At 42.9% G+C, this 26066-nt stretch overlaps 1 protein-coding gene across 1 annotated transcript in view; it reads right to left on the bottom strand.

Moving 5' to 3' along the window:
* MED12L (mediator complex subunit 12L) overlaps positions 1-26066 on the bottom strand; it is a 302774-nt gene that overhangs the window by 14145 nt on the left and 262563 nt on the right. Inside the window, exons 31-41 of the mRNA XM_040974792.1 lie at positions 25589-25700; positions 24574-24663; positions 23491-23600; positions 23165-23300; positions 22195-22356; positions 20122-20484; positions 18066-18222; positions 15322-15527; positions 4411-4500; positions 3247-3476; positions 1726-1882 (exon numbers count right to left, since the gene is read on the bottom strand). Coding sequence (XP_040830726.1) covers positions 1726-1882; positions 3247-3476; positions 4411-4500; positions 15322-15527; positions 18066-18222; positions 20122-20484; positions 22195-22356; positions 23165-23300; positions 23491-23600; positions 24574-24663; positions 25589-25700 — 1813 coding nt within the window. The remainder of the gene's footprint in view (positions 1-1725; positions 1883-3246; positions 3477-4410; positions 4501-15321; positions 15528-18065; positions 18223-20121; positions 20485-22194; positions 22357-23164; positions 23301-23490; positions 23601-24573; positions 24664-25588; positions 25701-26066) is intronic.

Here is a 26066-nt window from a genome sequence, read left to right as displayed (position 1 = left end):
AACACTTCCCTCTATGTAGATAGGCAAGTAGCCAAAACTAAGTAAGTGTAACACTGATGTGAAGCTAATCAACTGTATCTACAGGAAACGTGTTGGTGATGAAAAAATTAGCAAGGGAACACACTACACCAATATTAGCACAGAAAACAGTAGCTACAAAATGCAGTGACTTGAAATGAGGAAATTAAAACCCAAAGAACATTTAAATATCAATGAAAAATTCTAAAATCTATCCTTGGAACTTGGGGGGAAAATGAAGATGTTAGGAAATGTATCATGAATATTAAAGGACAGATTACTGGAAAGAAAACCAAACTAGTGCTTTAATTCAGGTTTTGTTTTACTCATGCCTACACATTTAAGACACAGGCTCTGTGGTTAGTTCTGTATCACCAAGTTCTGTATGGTTTGTTCTATTTTACCATCTGGCAGTGTCTAAGCAATGAGTGGGACTGGTCACCTGCAGGCTACATTCTTTCCAAATCAATTATCATATGTTATGAATTTTAATACAACTTTTTTCCAAAGGATCAAAAATTGGTATGCAACTAATGGCATCTTAGTTTGTGAAGGCCAGCTCTACAGAGATTTTGTGTGTGGTGCAAACTGTCAGAGGAGACATGATTTCTAGCTTCTGACGCTGTCAAAATCAACACATGCGAGCTACTGTGCAGTCCCTTCCTGTATTGCAACTCTGTTCCCACTCACTTCACACAGAGAGGACATTCCTGGCACATCCTAGCTCCATGACTTCCCATTTTCGGTATTTGCTTCTTTCTTTCTAGTACATGAAAATGCAGTTCAAGTTGTTCTGCTCAAAAGATTAGTCCCTTTGGAGACTTTCATCAGGAAATCTCTTCTCCAATAGCAAGGCAAGTTTGTTTAAAATTCAGATAAACATAATAGCCTGTATTCCTTCAACAAGGAAACTAGATCCCTTTGTCTAGGAGACTGAAATAGCTAGAGTAGATCAGTAAGGAATGGTACTACAGATTTTAAATTTACTTAGCTTTATTAGAAATGCAAAGAGAAAGAGACATACATAAAGAAGAGCTCTCCTATCCACTGATTCATCCCCAAATGCCCACAACGACCTTGACCAGCCAGAAGGAGCTCAGGAGCCTAGGGGGCAATGTGGGTCTCTTACCTGGGTGGCGGGGACCCAAGTACATGAACTGCCGCCTGCTGTTTCCCACAGTGTACAGCAGCAGGAGGCTGGACCAGTTCTCAGCATGCTAACAGAAAGAAGAGCAAGCATCCATCCTACATCCCACGTTCAGTTTCACAGCTTCATCAGACTGGAGGCATCTCAGAAATTCTCCAGGATTACAGACCTCTCCAGGAATCTGATCAAAGTCTTAGACAGCCTTTGTTTAGTTTTAATCACAAATATGGCATTTTGTATTCAAATTGCATAGTCCCTGATTAGTGAGTAGGTAAGCAGAACTTCCTCTCTTAAAACAAAGGCATTCATTGGCTCCCCCTCCCTCCAAACCTCTGTGAAAGAGGAAGGATGTTCTACAAAAGGGTACTTTCCAGCCCTTGTCCTGCTGAGACACAGAAGATAAAACTCTTGCTACTAAGTCAGAAGTAAATCGCACCAGTTGAGCTCCCGGCTCCGTGGAACTTAGTAATTACAGCGAGGTGTCTTTGAATGCTTCGGGCTGCCGTGTGCAGGCCCTGGGTCAAGGGTGACGGCAATGCCCTCACCTCCCTGCCCCGTACCTGGAGGAGTCTTTGCTGCTGTCGAACTTGTGGCTGCCTGGGTCTCATGGGGTCCTGAGGCAGGGGTACTGAGGGAAGGGCAGGGTGTGTGGAGGTCAGTACAGCGTCCATTCCTCCGCCCACCAGAGGGCTCTGCTGTAGAGCCTGGTGGTTCAGTCTGGCAAAAGAGAAGGCAGTTGGTTTCAGGGCCAAGTGTGCTACCAAGTTCTTAATCCAATCCACACCACCAGCCCAAGACACTCACAGAGAAGCTTTTACAACTCAACCATGACTTGCGTACTTCAAATAGAATCAGGGTCAGTGGTTAAATAAACAGATGGGACTACTTGAAAAAGAACAGCATTTGTGTGCAAATGACTTTCATAAAACAGTTAATGACAGACATTAATTGCACATTTATAAGCTAGACATCGGGCTCTCAATTTCATGCTCTTGAGCTATATGCCACCACACTGTACTGCCTCTTAAACAGTAAACATAATGCCTGGTTTCCACATCCAAATATTTTACTGAGCTGCCACCAGTCTCGCCAGAGGGAAGCTATCCCTTGGTAGTTATAGAGGGGAGCTTTGCTGTTACCTGCTGGAATGCAAAACTTTACAGGAAAGCTAATTCTGGATAATTCCAACCTACTGGATAATAACCAATAGAGCTTTCTAGAATGACAGAAATGGCCTCTGTCTACCCCACCCAGTGACATAAGCACTGGAGAGCAGAACCACTGGACAGCAGAACCCACTACATGATTTTTCAGTCTCAGGGAAAAGCTGAAATGCAGGTATCCCTGGCTGAACGCTAGCTTAGCATTTCAAGAGGGAAACAGGAGAACAAGCAAGGGTCCTTGGATACACAACACCACATAGGAATGCGCAGCTCACACATGCTTGAAGCTGGCCTTAATGGCAACATGTGGCTAGTGCACACTTAAAATATGACAAGTGTGACTGCGGAACTGGATAACTGGATTTTAAACATAAAAACTCTAAGTGTAAACTACCTGTGGTTTGCTGTGACCCTAACGGACAGTGCAGCTATGGGCTGTGTCTAAGGGATGTGGGTAATGCAAGAACCGAAAACAATCTACCAGGATCCTGCAGAGTCATCCCTGAAGTGTAAAGGGAGAAACCAAGTAATTACAAAACTCCAGGTGCATCATGCAACTCTCAATCGAACGGCTAAGTCACTGTTAATTGCAATCATGAGTTTCCTGAGAGGTTTTCAATGACAACAAAACTTTTGAGAGGCACAAAGGAAAAGCCCTGGTACACAGTGCACTGTTAAATGGATGAGAGCCCTACCTTGCAAGAGAAGAATTCAAAGTATAGGGTCTTTAATGAACAACACGAGACAGGGGATTTTCCATTCTCATCTCTTATTCTAATCCTCTATCAGGACACTACTGAAAACAACATGATGGAATACGAATGACACAAACGATCAGGCGCCATGCCCTTGAAGCAGCTCAACAAACCCAAGAATGTGAGTGTTTGGAGTTGCCGTCAGTATTCCCCCGAGCATCACCTCTGAGAGCCAGCCAGGGGCTGCAGGTAGGGCGAGGCTTGCTGCTGCACATAGCCGCTGGGTTGCTGTTGAATCTGGCGCAGTCTTTCCATCAGTGCGGGGTTGGAGTGTGTGGCCGGGTAGGTCCGGGAGTTGTAACCAGGAGACAGGACCATGCTGCTGGCTTGCTGCTGTGCGGTCTGCTGCAACGTCATCTGTGTTCCATACATCGTATAGCCCTGAGGCAGCGTCTGTGGGGGAGAAGCCAGCGTCAGTTTGTCATCCAGATTTCCCATCACGAAGGCATATGGGACAAATCCTCTCATTCAGCGGTTGTTCAAAAGCTCAGACACAAACGGGAGAGGCACTGCTCTGTGGGCAGGGAGTCTGGCCAGAAAGCTATAGCATTGACTGATGTGGGATGATCCAACGGAAACTGCTACTAAGAACCATGACGATTGTCACTTGACCGAATTGGATTTCAACATCGATGTCTGATTTTGAGAGGCAAGATAACCTGGCAAGCGTCCATACTCTGAGTGCACAGATGACGTTAATGTCCAGAAGATAACGACATCAGCACAGCATTTGCAAAATTAGCCAGAAAAGCTACTCATGCTCAATGTGACACAAACATATGACCATATTTTTTTAGATGTGACAAATAGTAATTTAGCAACTAACTAGTCTCCTCTCCTTGTCCACCCCAAAATCAGACAAAAACAAAAGCCAATACCTGAGCCAGGAAGAGAGGGTACAACAGATACTACTCAACACCTTGCAATGCTTGAGCGCTTTCCATGTACCTCTAACTATAATCTGAACATGTACTTTTTCTATTCAATATTAAAGTTGAATATTAATCACTCAATCTTGACACCTTAAATAACCCTAAGATTCTGTTGGACAACTACATACAACGCACTGCACAGAACGCTAATTGAACAACGCTTGCTCTTCAAATGCTCAACGCATGACATTTCAAGGTAGTTGAACGCCTTGCACTTGGAGGTCAGAGGAATGTGTGATGGACTGTCAGGCAGCATGAATGGAGTGAGGCTGAGGGGCTCAATGCCTTGATCCTGGGTTTCTTTAGAGCATCCTCGTTACTGCAAGGACTTGTCCTAAAGCCTCACGTCCTTGGACTCTGTTTCACAGGATCAACAACAAGCCATGCGTGGGTACCTGTGTTTGCTGCAGCCCTGGATACTGCGGGAGTTGAAGGGCGGGCCGTGCTTGTGCAGCAAAGAGAGCAGCCTGGTCCCCGGGCTGGCCCTGGAAAACAAAGGCAAAGGAAACGTGTGATCCTAATGGCAAGGGTTGAGCTTCTGGTCATTCACCCCAACAACCCGTGCCAGCGAGTGTCAACTGTTGTATACATTCAAATTGTACCCAACCCTTTTTCTCACCAAGGTCCTATGTATGTTTAGACTGTTGCATTTTCCTTCTCAGAGAACTGAGTGTTTCCCGTGACCACACAGACACAAAGACAAGCTTAAGCCATCAAACACCTGCTCAGAAACAGTGCTTCCCGGAGGTCTCCCAGCATACTCCGGAGTACTGGGAATGCTCCTCCAGGGTGAAATGCTATGAGTTTCCAAGTATGAAATCTGGAACCACAGAGTGCACCATCCCGTGCCCGTAATAAAGGTGGTAGCATGAACAAATGGCATACAAAAATGTCAGGGTTTTTAAAAAATTTTCCTCACAATGACCTTAACATTGCCAATTGAGCCATATATCGAAGGGATAAATTTGGTGCCTGCTCTAATAATTACAATAACCAATAAATAATTTTGTTCAGAAAGAGCTCTAACATAGCGTAAAACAAATAAAGCCTACTTATACTTGTTTGCCAGTGTAAATAATTGTTTCAGCCTTAGGAAAATAAATACATTCCTAAAGACAGCTGTATGTGAGTTTTATGCTTTGGTGGTGTAAGATATTTCGTGCAAGCTCATAGTGACAACCGTATAAAGGGGCCCAGCTTCCTACCACCCCTGGGCTTTTCTCAAGAGTCATGACTTAGGAAAAATTAGGATTACTGTGAGTATTATACTATCATCTTTCAGCAGGTATTCTCATCTTAAAAGCTGCTTAATTATGGATCCATAAAACCATCTTAATGTGCTTGGAAAATGGTATAGGTATTTCCAGCAGGGAGAGAGGAATAAAATTTAGCTTAAGAAAGAATACTGATGACTGTTAAGAGCCTATGATACAAGTTTCGAGTCCTTTCAAGCCTGCTCCAGTTCCCTAGGAATGCAGTGAAAAGATAAACTGAGAGCTCGGGTCCCTGCCACCCACGTGGGAAACTCTACAGAAGCTCGTGTATCCTGACTCCTCGCATTGGTCTGGTCCAGCCCTGGCCAGTGTGGCCATGTGAGGAGTCAACCAGCAGATGGAATATCTGCATCTCTCCTTTTCTCTCTGACGCTGCCTCTCAAATGAATGATTTTAAAAATAATAATAATCATCTATTAGCTACCAGAATTCTCACAAAGATTCAGAGAAAGAGCATAATCTCTGTGATTCCTCACAAAGAAAACGCCAGATTTAAAGCATCCAATTGGCTTAGCAGGCCGGGCAACCTACACAAGACCGAGGCACCCCAGCAGTCCACGACCAGATTCACCCTGGTGAATTGGACTCCACAGTCAAGGTACTTTTCATTAATGCCATATGCCACAGTCACAATAAAAAATATTTGAATGCTCATGGGGTGCCTATTAAAACCACCCAGTAGGAAACCAACAGGAGAATATCCATGGTTGCTCTTTGTGGGTACAAACAGATGTATGATTTGCCCAGAAAATAAAAGCAAATTAATTCTATGTTAGAATGTTCCAATCCACAGGTCATCCAGAACGCCCAGGCTCCGTTTCACCTTCCAGGGGAATGGGATGGGGTCTGTACAGGACAGCTGTGTGCAGACAAGACAGATCTCATCCCGAGCCTTTCCCATGATTAACACTGGGGGGAGTGATAGGAAACTAGAATAGTAATAAAGTGTGTATTTCAGTTACCAGGTAACACTTCTCCATTAACAATTATTAGTTGAGATCATAGAGGTTTAAAAATATAAACTAAAAATTGTTTTACTTTAAGAAAAAAAAATCACAAATCTAACCAATATTTGAGGAAACACAGTTAAAAGCAGCAGGAAGAAGGAATTCAAACAGATTGAAACCTAGCTGTAATGCCCTAAGCTGCACACAATCCATGGGTGTGTACAAATGGACTCTATATGTATGAGCATGCTCTGTTCTTCCCCAACTGCAATTTCCCCCAACATATTCCTTAGGAAACAATACACTGTGCCGTTTCTCCCTTGAAGGGTCACCAACACCTGCACTGGGATGCCTCCCTTAAGTTTTCTGCACACAACTTTTCACCCCTTGTTCTGAAAGACACAACTTAGTCTCCTCCATTAGATTGAAATGGATCCCAAGTTTTCTGTGGTTTCCTCAGAAAAATGCCAGGAATGCATTATACTAATTTGAAGAAATTGTTCAATTTCTTGAGGAAAAATAAGCAAGCAAAGGTTTTGAGTACCCTGAAAAGCTGGCAGAGTGTCTGGCACTTAATAGGTACTAAGTAAATGTATGTTCTTAAGATTTATCTTACCAAGTACTTCCCACTGCCCCTTACTTTCAGCCTAATCCATTAGTTTGAAATCCTAATGGAATTTGTTTTTAGTCCATCAGGCTAATTCTCCAACCTGTTGTGCCAGCATCCCATATGGGTGCCGGTTCGTGTCTGAGCTGCTCCTCCTCTGATCCAGCAGAGGGCTTATGGCCTTGGAAAGCAGCAGAGGATGTCTCAAGTTTTTGGGTCTGTGCACCCATGTGGAAGACCCAGAAGAAGCTCCTGGCTCCAGGCTTTGGATCAGTTCAGCTCTGGCCGTTGTGGCCATCTGAGAGTGAACCAGTCAATCAAAGACCTCTCTCTCTCGCTCCATTTCTCTCTCTGCAAATTCTGCCTTTCAAATAAAAATAAACACATCTGGAAAAAAAAATGTGCTTAACATTTATCATTCTAAAGCTTTCATCTTTTGGCCTACATTAGTATCTGAAGAGTTAACTCAGTTTCTCCCTGTGCCTTTTCTGTTTATAGGAAAGAATAAGGAGGAACATGAATCCTCTGCGCATGTGTGAAATGGGAGGCCAAGAAGCAAGTTTTTTGATGGAGTATTTGTGTCTAAGATGGACATAGACACTCGTGTTCCTGGGTGACTCTTTCAGCTCAAATACCTTACCTGCAGGCGTCGAGGGAGTGCTTGCACCAATTACACAATTCCATGTACACATGGCTATCTAAATTCCTACACACCGTGTCTATTCTGCCTTAATGCACTTTGCTTCAGGCTTGCATCTACAAAAAGAAGTCGGCTGCAATTTGTTCAATACCAAAAAAATTCTAAAGAAGCTGTGACACTCAATATTGTAATGTTCCCAGTTGTTATAAAAATAATTCTCTGTTTTATTGCTACGTTTTTAATCAGATTGGAGAAGTGCCTGGGCATCAGAGATACTGACTCAAAGCCTCTTGCATAATTTGAAACTAATGCATTTAGTATGCTGAATTTTTTCTGATAGATCATCCTCAAACACAGTTTCATTCCTCGGGCTCTTATTGTGTTTCTCTTTGGCAACCATGCTGTGGGTCAACTGGCTGTACCCCCATTAGCAGTGAGCGGGCAGTTCAGAATCTGCAACCTTTTAGCCACTCCATGTAGCAGTAATGCTTTGTTTAAATCTTCATCTAGGAACCCATCCATGGTGTTGCGGGTTCATAGGCAGAGAAGCAAGTCGTAACTGGAAAACCAGAGTTGCGACTCTGATTCTCAGAACACTGGTTTGCAAGAAATAATAATAGGCATACAATAAAAACCAGAGGATAATGTTCTGACTCATCCAGCTAAAAGAGCTTTTATTTATGACTCCTAGTTGGGAAATTACTGAGTGATGTGCTCCAGGCTAAAACGGCCCAAGCTCCTCACAGCGTTCTGGCCTGTTCTGAATGCAGACATCAGATATACAGAAAACTGCATCGTTGTGAGGGACCCTCTCCACCAGTTGAGCTTCATCTTTTATAAAGGTTTCAATTGAACGGTTCAGCTGCGATACAGTAACACTAACTGCCAGAAGAAAACACCGATTCATCCTTAAACAATACAGAATCTTTACCTACCAGCCTGCCCAGGAAGTATGAATATAACAAATGGTTCAATATAAACCCATTAAATTTGAATAAAGGGGGGCAATTATGAGGAACAACAATGACAAAAAAAGCATATACGTATTTTCATTAACCTAATCTAAATTGACAAAAATCTTCATTTGACTTTAAAAATATACACTAAACAAAGCATCTTGTGTATGTGTCACTGCTTTTTTCATAGACGCATGATTAATGTGAATTATTTTGTTTTGGAGTTACATTATCATCTGAACAATAAATGCACTACCAAATTGGCTATCTGCAAAATAATTCTAAAGTTGGAAGTTTAATTCAATTTCGAAATAAATAAAAGCCTCACCTGCTGTCTGCACACCACAACGTGTTAAGAAAAACTGAAACTTGTTGGGAAAGTTTTCAAACGGAACTACTGGAGAAATTATCCATGGAGAAGTATTTACTGACCTACATATTTTTCAAAGTTGACATACACAATTAAGGATAGTTTCAGCAATGCGTAAGAATGTTTCTCATTAAAACAGCAGTGAAACAAGTTGACTTACATTCACAGCTGAGAGCTGTGCTCTTTTTTATTGTAACGCTTCTTGGGTTTATGTTGTGGGTGGGCTACCTGATACAGAACCTATAAGTAATTCAATGCAAAACATGCATTCTTAGCTAGCCCAGGCAAAGCAGTAGAGATGCAATCTTACGATATGCATGCACCAGTCCTATGCTCAAAAAAGAAAAAAAAAAATCTCTCCACACTGGAAAGAAAAACAGAGATGACGCGTTCTGTTAAGAATCTGGGAAGAGCCAGTGAGTGGGATGCGATGAGAAGGATATGTTTCATAACCGCAGTTTTCATTATCTTGCACTGGCCTCAGGGTTTGCATGCCATGCATTCCTCCACTAATGATGTGAATTACCACGGAAAAAAGCAGAAGCTCAGGAACAGATGGGTTCAAAGAAGATGCATGAACTGGTCTACACTCCCAAGCCCAGGCCATGAACAGTTACTGATTTCTGCATCATACATGTGAAGGATGAAAAGTAAAGTATGAGGCGATCAAAAGGGGCAACTTGTAGAAATGAATTCCATCACATCGAATATGGTTAACGCATTCATGATTCTGTTTCAGTCTCAAACATGAGCCAAGTGAGTAACAGTGAAATGAAGACACTCATTATTACCCAGCTATAGAAGAAAAACTCGCTTGTCATTTGGATGTTCAAAGGGGGGATGCTACAAAAAATTAACTGAAACAACAAAAGAGGAATGACAGCAGGGGTGTTACCATTATGTTGTCAAAGTCTTCCAGAAGGGGGACAGCAGAGTTACAGAAGTCCTACAGAAAGGGGACAGCAAGAAAACGGCAGACAATATGATGTGAGTAGCTAAAATACACATGACATATTCCACTTCAAAATAATGTCTCGGGGAGACGAGACTAGAAAATCCAGGTCCTAAAGAGTTTGTACCACTCCATAGGACAAACGACTTCACTGCTGACAGGGACACCGATGGATAATACGGTAATATTCATAAAGCAGGAGAGCATAGCATACAAGTCACGTGGCAACATTAAAGAAGTCAGACACACAGCAGACAGAGACGTGTGCTACCACTAAGGGATGCTAGACCCCGAAGTGAGCAACGTGGGACAGGTCTGCTCCTCAGCTTCCAGCCAGCCAAGGACATTGGGGTTGCATTGCACAGATTAAACATGAAGTGAATGAGTCAGTAGGTCATACATTGTTGGGGACAAAATTAAAGATAGTTCCACACCCAAGAAATACAAGTGAAAACGCATCACCAGGCTAACCACATATTTATTTGATCAGCTACGGCAGAGAAACACTTTTATTCCCCCTATTATTTACCCACTAATAGGGACGCTGATTCAGAGAAAGAGCTGATAGAATGTTTGGGGAGACTGTTTTTTTCCCCGGGCGATTGGTTTCCCTGTTTTATCATTTATAATCACAATTGAAGAGAAAATAATAAATGAAGTACTAAATATCTCCCAGAGCTCAGGCAGTTCCAGAGCAGGAAAGGGAACAATGGATCTTTGACCCTTCCAATGTATTTTGGAATACTAATGCTTAGAAAGCATAAGAGACAGTTGTCAAAAATGTAAGACAGCAAAGAGTTCTCATCCCCTGGGTACAGATCCATAATACACCGGCACCATGCACTGGTCTTTAGATCCAACGACCACTCTCCCTTTGGTGGCACGCCCTTAATTCGGCCTTATATTCTGTCCCCTTTCATAAATACCAAGATATGTCCTGGGTTATTTTACAAGGGTTCTTTAAAAAGTTTGTCAAAAATCAAATTGCAAATTTATTAGTATTTTTTTTTTTAAATCCTGGGTACGTGGAATTCTCAAAAAACTCCTGAAAATATATCTGAGGGAAAAATTATTCGTGGCTTTTGAAAAATTTGGGGGCACCAATATACTTCCACTTTCCCTCTTCTGCTGTTTGAAGTATCCTCCCATTTGCCTAATCATATTTGCAGCAAATGAAATCAGTACTTTTCTCATGATCCAAGTAAACAGAGAAATACTAGATACTCAGTCATAAGCAAATCACCCACTTGCTGCGACGTGTTTTCTATCTTTGAGACAAAATAACAGGTCTTGGGACAGGACATATTTTATCAGCTCAGTGATTGTTTTTTCTCCTCCTAAATTCATATCTTGGTATTTTGGATTAACGTAAATTGTACTCTCAGAGTAACTGCCCTAAACATTATCCAAACGCAAGAGGTTTCAACAAGAATGCTTGGTCAACATTTAACAAATAATACTTAAATATGCTTAATTTATATGATCATGAAATTTAAACTTCCAGAGGAAGAAAAACATGAAGAACAAGTAATGCTACAACTCACCAGTGATCAGGATACAGATTAAAATGCCACAATACAATGTCTGTTTACCTGCTCTGAGAGGGAAAAATAAAGTCTGACAATATCAAGGATTACTGAGGACGTGCGAAAGGAACGTAGAGCAGGAACTGCCACCACTTTTGAAATGAAATTAGCATTTCCATTTTCAGAGACACCCTCTAAAATCCCGGACATGTGCAGCAGAAAAGCGAAAGAATGCGCACTGTAGTTTTGTTAGGTGAGCAGAAACAGAAGGATGGATAAACAATACATGAATGGCTGTAGGCAACAGCATCCTACAGGAGCTATTATATTTATTGGTCACCAAGTGGGTGTAATTTAAAAATTAGCCACAAAAACTCAAGTTGCAAAACAATGTAATACATACATGAGATCGTTTAACTAAAGGTGTGAATCTGAAAAGTAATAATGCATAATGCTTATGTTGGTGGATGTAAAAATATGCAGTAAAAGTATAAAAAAAATTTCCTAGGAAAGAAAAACACTGCATTCATCATAGTGATTACTTCTTTATGGGAAGGAAGGGGTTCAGGGAAATGGAACCTAGGGATCCTCATCCATTCCTGCAGTCAAAAATGATCTACAGCTGACAATGCAGACCACGACTCCAATAAAAACAGTGTCAAGTAGGTGTAACGCTATGGTCTATGCTTGTCTGTATTCTTGAAATATAGCAATAAAAGGGGGAGGAGGAGCAAGAAAATGCATTCTAAGGCACTACCACACCCCTAGAACTAGGCATAGGTCACAACTGTGAACTGGAATGGGGTTGATGGCCTCATCTGAGTTACTAAGCAGCTGTGACTGGGTGACACCACTTGTATCCTCAGTCAGAGACCTTCCACCTCACCATACCAAGAGCCTTAGGAGTCACTACCTGTAGCCTATAGCCAACATCACTGTTAAAACGTATCTCACTCAGTTTCTCATTCTTAGGATTCATAAGTTGTCTAGGGTTATTACGAAGAAAAAGTGACTCTGTGCGTTGAAGGGCAGAAATCCAGATAAAGCCACAGTACAAATCAGGACATAAGGTCATTTCCCTGGGTCCAAATGAGACTTCCCCAGAGAGCCTCTCCCCTAGATGACCGACAGTGGGGCTGGGGCAGGAGGCTCCTGCTGCCACAAGGACACAAGCAGCAGCACCAAGCATTGGTACTGCGAAGAATCTATACCGGCATTAGTCCTCGGATTATGAGTGTCTTTCTAAAAGTAATATTTTCAACAGCGAAATTAGTATGAGGTGCAATGAAGTTTGCAAAACAAATTTTAGATCATGGAAATATACTAAGAAACCAAGATGGCTATTCTGGTGGTCTCTGTACAGATGAGAGCTATTTAACAATCTTCTTAGAGACTATTAATATAGTTACACAAGTAAAGCATTGGATGTGCTTTTATTCCCTTTTAGTGCTTAGCATATTTACCAAAGTAAAAATTACTTTTAGAGGCAATAATTCCTTTGGAAATAAATCCACAAAACGAAGACATCAACAGTAAGGACAGCTGCTAACATTTTCTGAGTACTTACTATGAGCCAGCCACTGTCCTGAGCACTGTTCAAGGGACTGAATGGCTTGCACTGAATCATTTCACACGCACACAACCAAGTAAGCTCCAACAGGCACGAGTCTTTGTGCTACACAGACACAGCCTCACCACTACGCCGAGTCCCGTCTAAATCAGGGACAGTGAGGCCACGGATGGACATTGGTCATAATTACTGTCCTGGATGAAGACTGCACTAAGAAGAGTGGAAGCAAGCGGCCTAAATAAAACATCTTTGGGACATGCCCACATGAGCTAGAGTTGAAAGAACACACGCTCAGCACTACGAGCAATCACAACATCAAACCATTTGATTAGAAATGATTAACAATATCCTGTGTGATTTGGACACTACTAAGACGGTCTTGCCTGCGGCTCACCTCCAGCCTCTGCAATGGAATGAGAGCGTTTTGACAGTTGTGCTCTGGAGTCCCTGACCTCTCGTCTCCAGCTAGATGCTTTCTGCCTTTCCCAGTTTCTTTTCCACATGTGAACAGTGGCTAGGGGGACTCTGTTAGGTCTAAGGCACCTTCCCACGCTAGGATGTGATGTCACTTCTGTACCAACTGGGTTGGAGAACAGCCCAGAGCAGGGCTTACCCAGGCACCAGCAGAAGTGAATGGATGGATATCAGATGGCTGAGGACCCAGGCTAGGCTGGGCTTCCCAAAGCTACTCAACTCATACATTCATTCATTCAATTGAGAATAAACAGCTCATACATTCTACTGTGTGCTCAGTGGACAACACGATAAAAAATGTATCACAAAGCTCAATGTACAATGTCATAACAAAACGTGGCAAGCAGCAGGTTAACACGGCTAACAAAGTGTCTCCTAAAACTCCAAGAAGAGTTTTGAAGATGAGTGAATGGAAACTTGACATTTGTTATACTTAGGAAAACATGCTTCTAGAGTAAGGAAATTATAAGGACAGGGAGCATTTTTTTTTTTAATTGTAAAGATAAACAGAGAGGAGGAGAAGCACAGAGGAAGATCCTTCATCCTATGATTCACTCCCCAAGTGGCAGCAATGGCCGAAGCTCAGGCAATCTGAATCCAGGAGCCAGGAGCCTCTTCCCAGGTCTCCCATGAAGGCACAGGGTCCCAAAGCTTTGAGCCATCTTTGACTGCTTTCCCAGGCTACAGGCAGGAGCTGGATGGGAAGTGGGGCTGCCAGGATTAGAACTCATATCCATATGGTATCCCGACACATTCAAGGTGAGGACTTTTTAACTGCTAGGCTACCATGTCGGGCTCTGGGAACATTTTTATAGGTTGAATATTCATTATCCAAATATGTGAGAACATAAGTATTTCAGATTTCAGAAATTCTTCTGATTTTAGAATATAAGCATATACGGATGGAACCCAAGTGTGAATGCAGTAGCCACTTATTTTTCACACATGCTTTATTCTTATGGCCCGAAGGCAGTATTACTCGGTATTTCTCAAGTTGTGTGCATTGAACAAAGCTTCCTGGCATAGAATTTTCCACATGGCATGACATATGGCACACACAAACAAATAAAAAACAGCTTGGGAATTTGGAATGTTTAAAATAGGGCTTGGGATATTCAGGCCTAGTTCTTTACTTTTCTCTAAAGTAGAACAACAACAACAACAACAAAACCAACCACAATAAAAAACAAGACACAAACAAAAAACCCAAAAGTCACATTACTAGTCCTGAAACAGGTAAAGAAATTCCTATCAGGTGTAAGAACATGACCAGAGGAAATATCTTTAACAAAGTTGGAATCAATCTTTCCCCATCTTTTTTCAACATGAAATGATCTGTGCTTAATAGTTCATTAGCATCATTAAAGTAGGGCAGGTGCATGAGGGGAAAAAAAAAAACATGGGAAATACAAACAAGTGTACAGAGACTAGAAAAAGAAGTCACAGCCTCTTTTTATTATATTTGTACAGATTCGTAGGTTTCATGAGTCTATCTTAAGGACTGCATTTCACTGATGTTTTATTAAACAATTGGTGCCTAAAAAGAAAACCAGATAATGAGACATAAAAATGGAAAAACTATGAATCAAGCACTAAATTGAATGTGTTTGTAATGTACTTTTTGTTTGCCACAGACTGTGTAAGTAAATGCGGGAAGAGCAGTCAAGAATGTTACAGAACAAAACTGAAGAAACATCAGGATTCAAATAATACTCGAAGATAGAGCTAAAACACAGTGTTCCGAAGTTCAGCTGAGCACAAAAGAAGGTCGGGGGGGAGGGTTCATCCCCAGCGACTGCAGTCAGGTGCATCCTGTCCTGTTCTGAGACAAACGCCTAGTAAACCTAAGACTGTCCAAGTACTTATCCGATCAATGACCTCAGCATACGACAAAGGAGAGAAGGTAGTTAGGCACCCACACACGTTCCCAGGGATACACCTGTGGGCCCTAAGGGAGTGCAGAGGGCTCCACTGTTGGGCCGGCACCAACCTGTTGGAAAGGCCGAGTCTGCGCTTGCCTGAGGAGGCGCTGTTGCTGCTGCAGGAGTTTCATCTGTAGGAGCTGCTGCTGCGAAGTGATGGTGTGCAGGGAGGGCGGCTGCATCACGGCGCCGGAGCGCCTCTGCAGCATGTTGGACAGAGCCTGTTTGGTATTGGAGGGGACGAAGGAGCCCGCAGGGTCCAACCTGGAGCCACCTACAAAAGCAGCCAAAGGAAACGGTAGTTTCTAAGTATGTGAAAGAATCAAGTCTGTCCCCTGTATTTTATGGAAACAGAGATGTCACCTTTTAAGACCAAAAAGACAATATGTACGGCCCCACCTACTGCAAAGGACAAAGATCTGTTAAGAGCAGTGTCATCCGCAAACACTGAGGAGGACCACACTGGAGTGAACTATACTATTCCCATAGGATTTCACGGAGTCTGTACTTCAGCTGATAAACTACAATGCCTGACACAAACAGAAACTGGCATACCTTCAGAAGCATGTGGGTTTCGATGAGGCAAAGCTTCCAGAAATGAAGTACTTACATAGAACATATTGCCTTTCCTTGAGTTTTGCCAAAACTCAGCAGAGAATACCATTTGTAATTGTAAATAAATCTAAAGTTCATGTTTTTTCAAGTTTCTTTTCTCTGCTTTGTAGTAGAAAGGCATGAAAGTAATTTCAATACTTTGCAATGCTCAGAAATTTCAGCTACATGAAATACATAAATGTATAAACAAAAATATATGTTATAATACTTAAATTATATAAATGTACGTTCTATATAAATATATACAATATTTCTGAAATTAAGGTGCATGTGTGTGATTACTGATCCTCCCAAACCTGAAATCCATGAAGAGTTCTTTTCCACCACTTCGTCCGTGAACGCAGGATCCCTCATTCCGTAAATTTTAGAAATCTTCATCTTAGCTACAAAACCTGAGTCTTGGCCAAAGCAAAGTAACATCAGGAGCACATATTACTGATATGGTATGCTCTGAATCTAGTTTCTGAATTCTTTAATGTTATAAACAATTTGAAATTTAGTGTGATGACACATGAAGCTAATTTGCCACTTGAGATGCCAGCCTCACATGCTAAATGACACGTTTTGCCTAGTCAACCTTTTCCTTCTTTTTCTCTTAATTTATCCACTGATCTATTTCAGAGGCAGATTTGCAGAGAGAGAGAAAGAGGGTTCTTCCACCCATAAGTTCACGTCCCTCAGCAATCGAGGCTTGGCCGGCTGAAACCAGGTGCTCCATCAGAGTCTCCCATCAAGAGGCGCTGCCCAAGCACCTGGGCCATTCTCTGCTTTACAAGGCCGTTAGTAGGGAACTGGGCTGGAAGTAGAGCAGCCAACTTAAGCCTGGAGTTGCAAGTGGCCGGATCCCTGGTAGCTGGCTTAGGAAAGCAACAGAAGGTGACTCCAGTCCATGGGTCCCTGAAGCCCCTGGGTGACTTCTGGGCTCCTGACTGTGGGCTGGATCAACCCCAATAAGGCCGCCATGGGGAGTGAGCCATTGGATGGAAGATATTCTCTCTCTTTCTCCAATTCACCCATTCACTCTCTGATTTACATAAATACTTAAATCGATTTTTTAAAACGCTCACAATATGAGAAAGGACGCTGTGCAACACATTTCTTATGTTTTCAATATCCTTTAGTAGCAGGCAATCTTGTCCATCGTGGTCACTAGACTACCCTAGCATCCATGATAGCGTCAGATGCGTCGTGAAGCTCAGGAGATTTGGGTGGCTGGATAACTGAATCCCGCACCAATGGTCACATAGAGGTATAGAGAAATTTAGATGTGATCAATGTTACACAGCAATGGAGTGGTGGAAGCCGATTTGAATATAAAACTCTAGCTCCCCGATCAGCTCTTTTAATTAAGGATTTAGGTGACAAAATAGGGATTCTTCCCTCTTCCAAACCAAGGATCAAATCTTTCCTGTTACAGAGCTCAAAATTTTATACTTAAGGAACAACAACAACAACAACAACAAAAAAAACCCCAGAAAATAATAGAAAAAAATATGTTAAAACAACTTAAAACAACAGACTCTTCTTTAAATGATGCAGACCACGATCAAATTTAAACATGTTCAGGAATGTAAGCTTTCATATAGAAAGAATATTCAATTCATTTCTAATTAACAGACAGTCTTATTCAGAAAATCTTCACTTGAGCTATCACTGTTGCTACATGAGTTTGAAACATAGCAATGCTAAAATCAGGAACATTCTTGGATCTGCTGAGTATTAAGCAAATTTCTGAGCTGCTTCTTTTTATAACGAATTTGTGGTTAACAGTGTAACAAAGGACATTGTTCACAGCACAAAACTTTTGTCAACTTTGTATGCCACAAATTAGGGGACTAGTGTTACAGCACAGCAGGGTATACCCTGTTAGCAATGCCAGCATCCCACGTAAGGTGTGATTTAGAACCCTGCCTTCTCTTCAGCACTCAGCCTTTCAAACAAATGGATCTTTAAATGTTAAAGCTTGATTCTGATCAGCAGCTAATTTCCTTCTAACGCTGAATGAAAATTTTCAAATTAGTACATACACTCATAACTACAAACTGACCCTAAAAAAGGGGGAAAACTTGGGGATCAGAGACATCACAGAAAAATACCACCTGAGTAGAACTTGTTAAGAGGTTTCAAATCCAAAGCACAGAGAACCCCAGGCTGTTGCTCACCTAAAGCGACCCAACTCTGCTCAGCTCACACATACCTGCACTGAGAGACTGGTTCTGAAGGAAAAAGCTGGGCTGCTGGGGCTGGCCCATGAGGTTGTAGCTCCACAGGGTGGACGGTGGATGGTGCATCGCTTGGGAGGAAAGCGGAGAGTAATTCGGAGGCACTCGGTATATGTTGCTCTGTGGATACTCCTTCAACATCAATTTGAAAAAGAAGAGTGTTAGGTCCATATGCCACACAGCAAATGAATGCAACTCCTTCCTGTTAGTTAAGATATCACCCGTCCCTGTGTAAAAACGCTGCTCCTATATAGCAGACAAGAGGGCTTTGGTGTATTCTCTGCAAAGCTTTCATTCAAGTCCACATTTTTTGCATGGCTTGAAAAAGTATGTGGCTTATGGCGGACAGATGGTAAGGGATCCATATTAGACTCTTTCTAATACTAAAAGTACACTTGGTACTCCAACGCTTAACGAGGCCGCAACTATGACAGAACATTTTGTATTGGTAGGCCTCGGGATCATTGCATCTAAGAATTCTTCCTGATGTTGTTTTTAGCTGAGAGTTATGACAGCAGGCCCAGAGTGTGGCAGAACCATTCCAAGATGGTGTGTCTGACAGCACTCTGCAGAAGCGGACACGCCTTGGTCCTATGGGCCTCCTGCGCCTCGGAGCAGCTGTGAAGTCTCTCAGGACCATCTCCCTTCCATGCCATCTCTGTTCTCTTGTGCAGCCCTGGAGGATGAGGGAGAAAATACTTCTTCAGGTACCCACAATTTTATCAAATAGGTCCCAGTGAGAAGGGGCAGCAGTGTCAAGAGACAAGGAGGAGGAGGCATGTCCAGACTACATTGGGAGAAGAGATGAACTCAGGGATTGTTGTACCAGAAGGCACAGAAGGGTCTGGCTCTATTGCTCAATGGCTAAATCCTCACCTTGCATGCGCCGGGATCCTATATGGGCACCAGTTCATGTCCCAGCACTCCACAGCTGGTAACCTGGGAAAGCAGTCGAGGATGGCCTAAAGCCTTGTGACCGTGCACCCATGAGAGAGAAGCTCCTAGCTCCTGGCTTCAGATCAACTCAACTCAGCTATTTGGGGAGTAAACCCTTGAGTGGATGTATGATCTTTCTGTCATTCTTTCTCTGTAAATCATTCTTTCCAATAACAAGAGCGTTGGGACCACCCTGAATGCCCCTCTCCAGGAAATAGGAGTAACAGTAGGAAGACTCTATGAACAGAGGACACTGACATTGGAAAGGACTCTAAAACTCACGGCAGTCATTTCTGGAAAAATATTAATCAGGAAGTTATCAGCTAGAGAAACATGTTATGGTTCTGAAATAGTTAGACAATAACAATTATTGCGAATATCTGAACACTGCAATGAGAATGTTTTCCTTTGTGCAGCAGGAACACCCTTGAATTTTATAAACAAGCACCTCAACTTCCCCTAAAGTATTCTGCAGGTGAATTTATATGAGAACACCAACTCTCAAAAGTTCTAAAAGATTATTTCTCAATCCCATCTTTTTTTCCCTAAAAACATGGTGGGTAGGTGACATGTGTAAGAAAGCAAAGTTCTGTAAAGTCTGAATACAAGTCAGTATACAAGAAGGTACGATAGACTGGTAGAATACTTTAGCCCCTTGTGAACATTCTATTGGATATGTCACATGTGTCTTTATCTGGGGAATATAAAATATGGCATTTTCCAGATATTGGGGACAGATATATATTTCACCTAAAACACCTCAATCGTCTCTGACACTTGTACTGTGCAAGAGAAATAAACTCTGTAGTTCTTATGTTAGTTTCAGACCCAAGGGAATTATGAGGCTCTGAAACATTAAGTCTAAACTTGAACAGTTCTCCACAGTGGAGGGAAGACAACCATAAGCTTTCATTCTGTCCCGTCCGCAAAGTCTCGGTGTGTGACTCAGTTCAATGTTACAAGGACTCGTTTAGCTGTTGCAGGGAAGCCTGTGCTACTCCGGGCAATGTCCTGGGGGATACAACCTGGCCAGCCAGTCGTGAATCTGCTGCTGGACAGTAAAGGGCCCCCATGCTCATCACCTCCCCTACTCACATCAACTCTTGAGCTCGACTTGCTCTTCCGCTTCCTCCCTTTTGTTTTCTTCTCTTCGTCTGTGGCAGTCTTTCCCTGATCTGACAGCTCAGCTGATTTTCTCTCTGGTTCCTGAGAAACTGGAGATGTGGGCTCTTCCTCTTCCTCCTCGGGAGGCAGGGGCAGCGGCTCGAGGTAGTAGCTTCGGGGCTTGGGCCTGGGGTGTGTGTGGTACAAGAGGAGGTGACGTTGTTCCTCGTACTTGACCACCTTCCGGTCCGCTCGGACAGTTCCGAACCAGGCCCAGGACAGAGGAGCGGGGTTCCTCTGACCCTCAAACAAGTCCCACGGGGACACCTTCTGCTTTGTGGAGACCTGGAGACCCTGTGGTGAAATCACGTCATGTTACAAAACTCTCAGAGCTTCTCCTGATTCCTCGGCCATGAAAGCTCTTGGGGGGAAAGTTTGGCTCCTTTTTTGTTTGTAGATCAGTTTAAAAAGAAGCCAAAGCACACCACAAAATTCATCTTGCTGTGCTCAATTATAACCAATCATGAATCTCTGAAATGTATGGATTTAGACTGGCTTCAATACAAACCCATCTGGACTGGATTCAATACAGATCTTAACCCATACGCCAGTCTCTGGGTCAGTCAGTATGACCACCGAAAGAGATGTAAGAACAGGTACCAGCACAGATCTTCCTCTTCAGTGCTTCTCCAATGACTGAAGCAGAGGAAATGTTATTCTGTTTCATCAAACACACCTTTCAACATTAAAAGGTGATATCTCTTCTTATTTCCCCTAACTTTACCTCAAACCAGGCCCTCCCTACCCCAGATAACGACCCCACCATTTCGTAAGAGACATGTCCTCCTGTCCTTTCCACTCCTTCGTCTTTCATGGATGACAGCCTCCCGAACCAAGATTCTATCTCCGCCTGTAAACTTCCTGCTTTCCTGCGGTGTGTCTCCAGGACACTACCTGCCTGACCACAGGCCAGGGGGGTCGGTGTGTCTCTGCTCTGGAGAGCCCGCACCCAACTGGACCGTGACTCAAGCCTTTCCTCTTGCCACAGCCACACAAGGGTGAGGTCCTCGGGCTTGTCCAGCTCACCCCTGCCTCTCAGTTCAGAGGATCCTGAGCTTCATGATTCGTTCTCATGTCCTCTAACTCTATGTACCATGACACACTAGGCTTACCTCGCTGTCACTGCACAGCAGCTTTCCGGGGGAACAGGAGCCCAGCCTCTCATCTCTGTGGCTGTTCCATGTTCACCAAAACACAGTTACTTCGCCTAAAGCTTTTAAAAATCTTACATTAAAAAAAAGCATCCATCGGCCCTGGCGCGGCAGCCTAGTGGCTCAAGTCTGGGCCTTGCATACATGAGAATCCCATATGGGCACAGGTTGTAATCCCCAAGGCCCCACTTGCCCTCCAGCTCCCTGCTTGTGGCTTGGCAAAGCAGTCGAGCATGGCTCAAAGCCTTGCAACTTTGCACCCGCATGGGAGACCCAGAAGAGGCTTTTGGCTTCAAACTGGATCAGCTCCTGTCATTTTGGCTGCTTGGGGAGTGAATCATCGGACGGAAGATCTTCCTCTCCGTCTCTCCTCCTCTCTGTATATGACTTTCCAACAAAAATAAATAAATCTTTAAAAATTAAAGCATCCATCCAGTTGTGTTTGGCTGGGCAGAATATGAAATAACATGCAAAATATTTTATTTGAAATAGTTTCCTACAGGTACTGTTTTCATCAATTCATATTTTAGCTAAATATACTGTTTCCAGTTCTGACCTAAAAGTCCAAACTGATCTTCCACTAGTTTTCTTCTTAAGCTTTTCCTCTTCCTTTGGTGGAGGTGAGAAAGTTACTTAAATCCAGGAAAACATTTGTATGAAAAACTAAGAAGATGTAGACCATTTTTGATAATGCCAGTAGCACTGCACTTAGATGACAAGGCTGTATTTTGTTAACAGATGAAGAAATTGCAAGAGTGAGATGCCTGCATATCCAGACTGCAAAAAGCATCTGGCCTTTGTGAGTAGACACGTTTATTTATGAGAAAACAAAAACAAAACCGTGTACTCTTGCCTGTTTTTTGTCTATGGAGTCAAATCCAGCGATCTTGTTTCCCTTTGTGTCGATCAAGGAGCCCATAGGTTCACACGTGATGACGTCACACGTCTGCTTCGGCAAAGGGAGCAACTGTCGAACTTTGTCAATGCTTTCCGAGCGCTTTTCTCCTAGCTCCTTCTAAAAAAGGAAAAGTGAGAGTGAGTGGGAGAAGAGAGTAAGAGAAATGATGAGGTTGGCCCAAGTGAGCAGGCAGCGAGCCTCCCGATGAAGCACTTCCTTTCTGGCAGTGAGTATGTCCCTTAACCCAAAGCATGGTCAGTGGAAGAGCTCCGAGGCAGAGGGGTGAGCTTGTTTCATTTCTTCTATTTAAGTAGAAAACAGAACCCATATACACGGATTACACAACAAATGTCACAGTGCTGAAATGACAAAAATACCAGCACCGGCCATCAGAACGCAGGAGCCGTGGCACCGAACGCTTTCCCCAGTCCAGGGACACACAACAAGGTAACTTTGGTTATTTTCTACCGTCATCAGATTGGCTGCTTTTTATTTTTGGTGCTGTTTGTGTATAGTTGAATGCAAGGACTGGGTTAATGCTTAGCCAAAGGAGTCATACCTACTAGTTTCATGCAAATAAATGCTTGTGTTGTGAACCGCAAAGGCAAAAACCACACTTGGATTCATCCTAAACGGGATGTTGGTATTCTGGCTATATATTTGGTAATGGATTTCGAATGCTCTTTTTCTTTTCAAATGTTTTATGAGCACATCTCTTTAAAAAGAAACAGAGCATGAAATATCCTCAGGGTTACATGCCTGTAACTTGAGACCTGGACAGTTAAGCCATAGCAAACAGCAAAATAACCAATAACACAATAAATAAGCTTTAAAAATCACACAAGAATTAAATTGAAATACAGCGTGATAACCAACTCAGACCACTAGAACTGACAACACACAAGTCAGTGGATCAGAAACGCACCTGCAGCTTCTTGACTAAATTCATGTATGCACGCTTGTTCTCTTCCGAGCCCCCTGGGGATACGTTGGATAAGTCAGAGGCTAAGGTTCCATTGATTAGAACACCCAGCATGTCGAGAACTGTTGTGAACAGTTCACTAAGGGGGAAGAGAAAACAACTGTTCACCTTCTAGAGATACAGTCAATTAGCAGAGCATGCTTCTTCAAGGCACAGGATAAACCACCCCTCCGTCAGTCAGATGTGGCAGCATTTGTCATCAGTGTATGAGAGCTTAACCCCATGCATGCGTGCATGCAGCAAAATGCAAGGGAAGGAAGAAGGCCTACTTGTTGGTGTGCATGTCAACAGTTCCCGAAGTGATTATCTGCAGGAGCAGGAGAGCCCAGTCTGTGGTCCACTGCGTGCTCCTCTGCACCGTGTCAAACATTCCTCCCACCTGGCACACAGAACACAGTGAAAAGTTGGCCTGTTGTAAGAGAATGTAAGGCTTCTAACATCTCAGAGCCGGATGCTGATTTATTTAAAACAAAACTCAAAGCTTTGTAGATTATCTTACCATCCCTGACATTTAGCTGTACTATCATTCATCACTAGTTTTGGCTTCTGCAGGATAGCTGAGTCTTTAGAAAATTAAGTTAAGATTATGTAGGGGAATACTTGAGTATGGGCACCTGCCTAATTACACTTCTTTTGTTCTTAGTTTGTCATGATATTGAGTTCTGTAATACAACTAGCAGGAAATGAAACCTGGACACTGTGTGATCCAATTAGCTTCAACTCTGTGTTTTCCAATTACTACTGAGTCCAAGTGTGTCATCAGAAGACCATATGGAAGCAGCCAGGGACACAGAGACAGGAAGGATGCCCTTTCATATGTGGGCATCAGGTGAAAAACAACGGACGTAACAGCTGCTGAGCTACTCTCTAGAACACCTTTCCTTTGACTTTGCCCAGTGGGAGAAGGCAAATGCAAAAGCAATGCGTGACAAAGTTTAAATTTCTGTAAAACCTCCCTTCAGAATTAGTGCTTAACGAGCAAGTTAAAAAGCTAGAAAGCATTTACAATTAAAGGACTTCAACAACTGCTTTTAAATGAGTTGAAACAAGTCGTCATGTCCTAGCAGTTGTCGAGTTCCACTCTCGCACAGGTTCAAGAGGACACATTCCTGGAACCGGAGACACGGAATCAATGCTGAAAACACCTGCTGCTGTCTGTCACGGTCCAGACGGGAAGCAGAGCAGCATGGCCAACAGAAAGCTGCCAACAGGGAAGTGGCTCCAGAGGCAGAAGCGGAAGGTTTCACCCTGCCATGCAGACCTGGCGCCCGCATTGCAAGTAGAAAGGCACTTCCCCACTGTAACACATGTAAGGAGCTGGTGAGGAGCAAAACACCACAACTGCCTCTTACCAAATTCAGGCGCAACTGTAACGCTTCGTGCATCATCTGCCGTGCTTTGACGTCATCCTGGTAGCGCTCCTCTCTCCAGTTACTTAAAATCTAAAATGGAAGGAGAAAGGAAAGCAGATAGCTTTTTCTTCCAGGAAAGCTTTTTTTTTTTTTTTCCTCATCTCTAAAGTTAAACTTAGCTTTTACTTACTGACAATCAAAAGCCATCTCTAAGCTTCAACAAGCAGAGTGAAATAGTTTTTAGTTTTTTTTTTTTCCTTCCTTGACAATTCTAGTTCATTTGATCTCAAGGTGACGGAAGAAAACATAGTCGGAGAAAAGGCTTATTAACACAAACATTTAAAATGCATTATTTCATTTGTCTTACAAAAAAAAAAAAGTGTAGCAAGCAGTGTGTGCTGGGAAGGGAGAGAGCATGACAGGGCCGTATGTGTAAAGGATGACCACTGCCTCCCTAGGCAGGCCATATCTGAACAGAGCCAGGTCTTTCACGGATCGGAAGACTTGGGATATGCAAGTTATACGTGGTTTGTGTTGCAAAAGGATCGCTCTATAGGCTAAGGAGAAAAGATGTATTTGTATCTCACATACAACCTACGAAAGACGATGAGAGGGACCGAATTGTCTGCAGCCATCCAGTAGAATTCAAGAGAAAGACAAAGTGCCACAGAGGCACGGGGCACAGTGGGGCGACAGAGGGAAGCCCGGTGTGAGGAGTAAGACACGGCCTGCTCTGACTTACTGTCCAACCCGTTACCGCACTGACCGCTCCAAGTCCTCTCCCATGAGACACAGGTTGGAAGGGAGTAGGCGCAGCAAACACATCTGGAATACCCACCACTTTACTCTGTCCATATGTACACATTTATTATATGCATGGTTAATAACCTAAAAACACTCAACTAGGGATTACTAGAATGTTAGATAGAAGAACAGGTCATGCATTCTGCTTCCTGGTCACCTAACGAATGTCATTGGAAAGATACTTGCCTGGCTTGACATTATGCTAATTTACCTGGTTAACTTGGTTCTGGAGAGATGTTAAGAGGCCTTCCCGCTGTTCATCTTGTCCCTTAAGGCAGGTAAGTACCAGTGAGAGGAAAGGTTGTTGGCTCAAAAGGGACATGCTGCAAAGGAAGCAGTAACAGCAGATCGAGTTAGAAAGAATAGACAGCTTCTTGCACTTCTCTTTTCCTTCCCACCAGCTCTCTGCTCTTTCATTTACCGTTAGATACAAGGAGCAGCACAGGAGTTAGAGCACTTGAAAAACTAAAAATATTGCTACTTACAAGATTTAAGTAGATTTAACATGCTTCTAAATAATTTACTAGGCTCAAATGCCCTTGAAACCCACTGCATTGCAGCACACTGCAAGTGGGGGCTCAGGGCGACAGTGGAGAAGAGCACAAATTTGCATCTCACAGCAATAAGCAGAATTAAAAAAAAAAAAAACAAAACAAAACAACAAAAAAAAAACCTCAAAGCATATGCAC

Source organism: Ochotona curzoniae, unplaced genomic scaffold (assembly GCF_017591425.1).
Source record: "Ochotona curzoniae isolate NIBS_2020 unplaced genomic scaffold, NIBS_Ocur_1.0 contig_2599, whole genome shotgun sequence".
Lineage (NCBI taxonomy): Eukaryota > Metazoa > Chordata > Mammalia > Lagomorpha > Ochotonidae > Ochotona > Ochotona curzoniae.
This window is presented reverse-complemented; position numbering and strand designations above follow the sequence as displayed.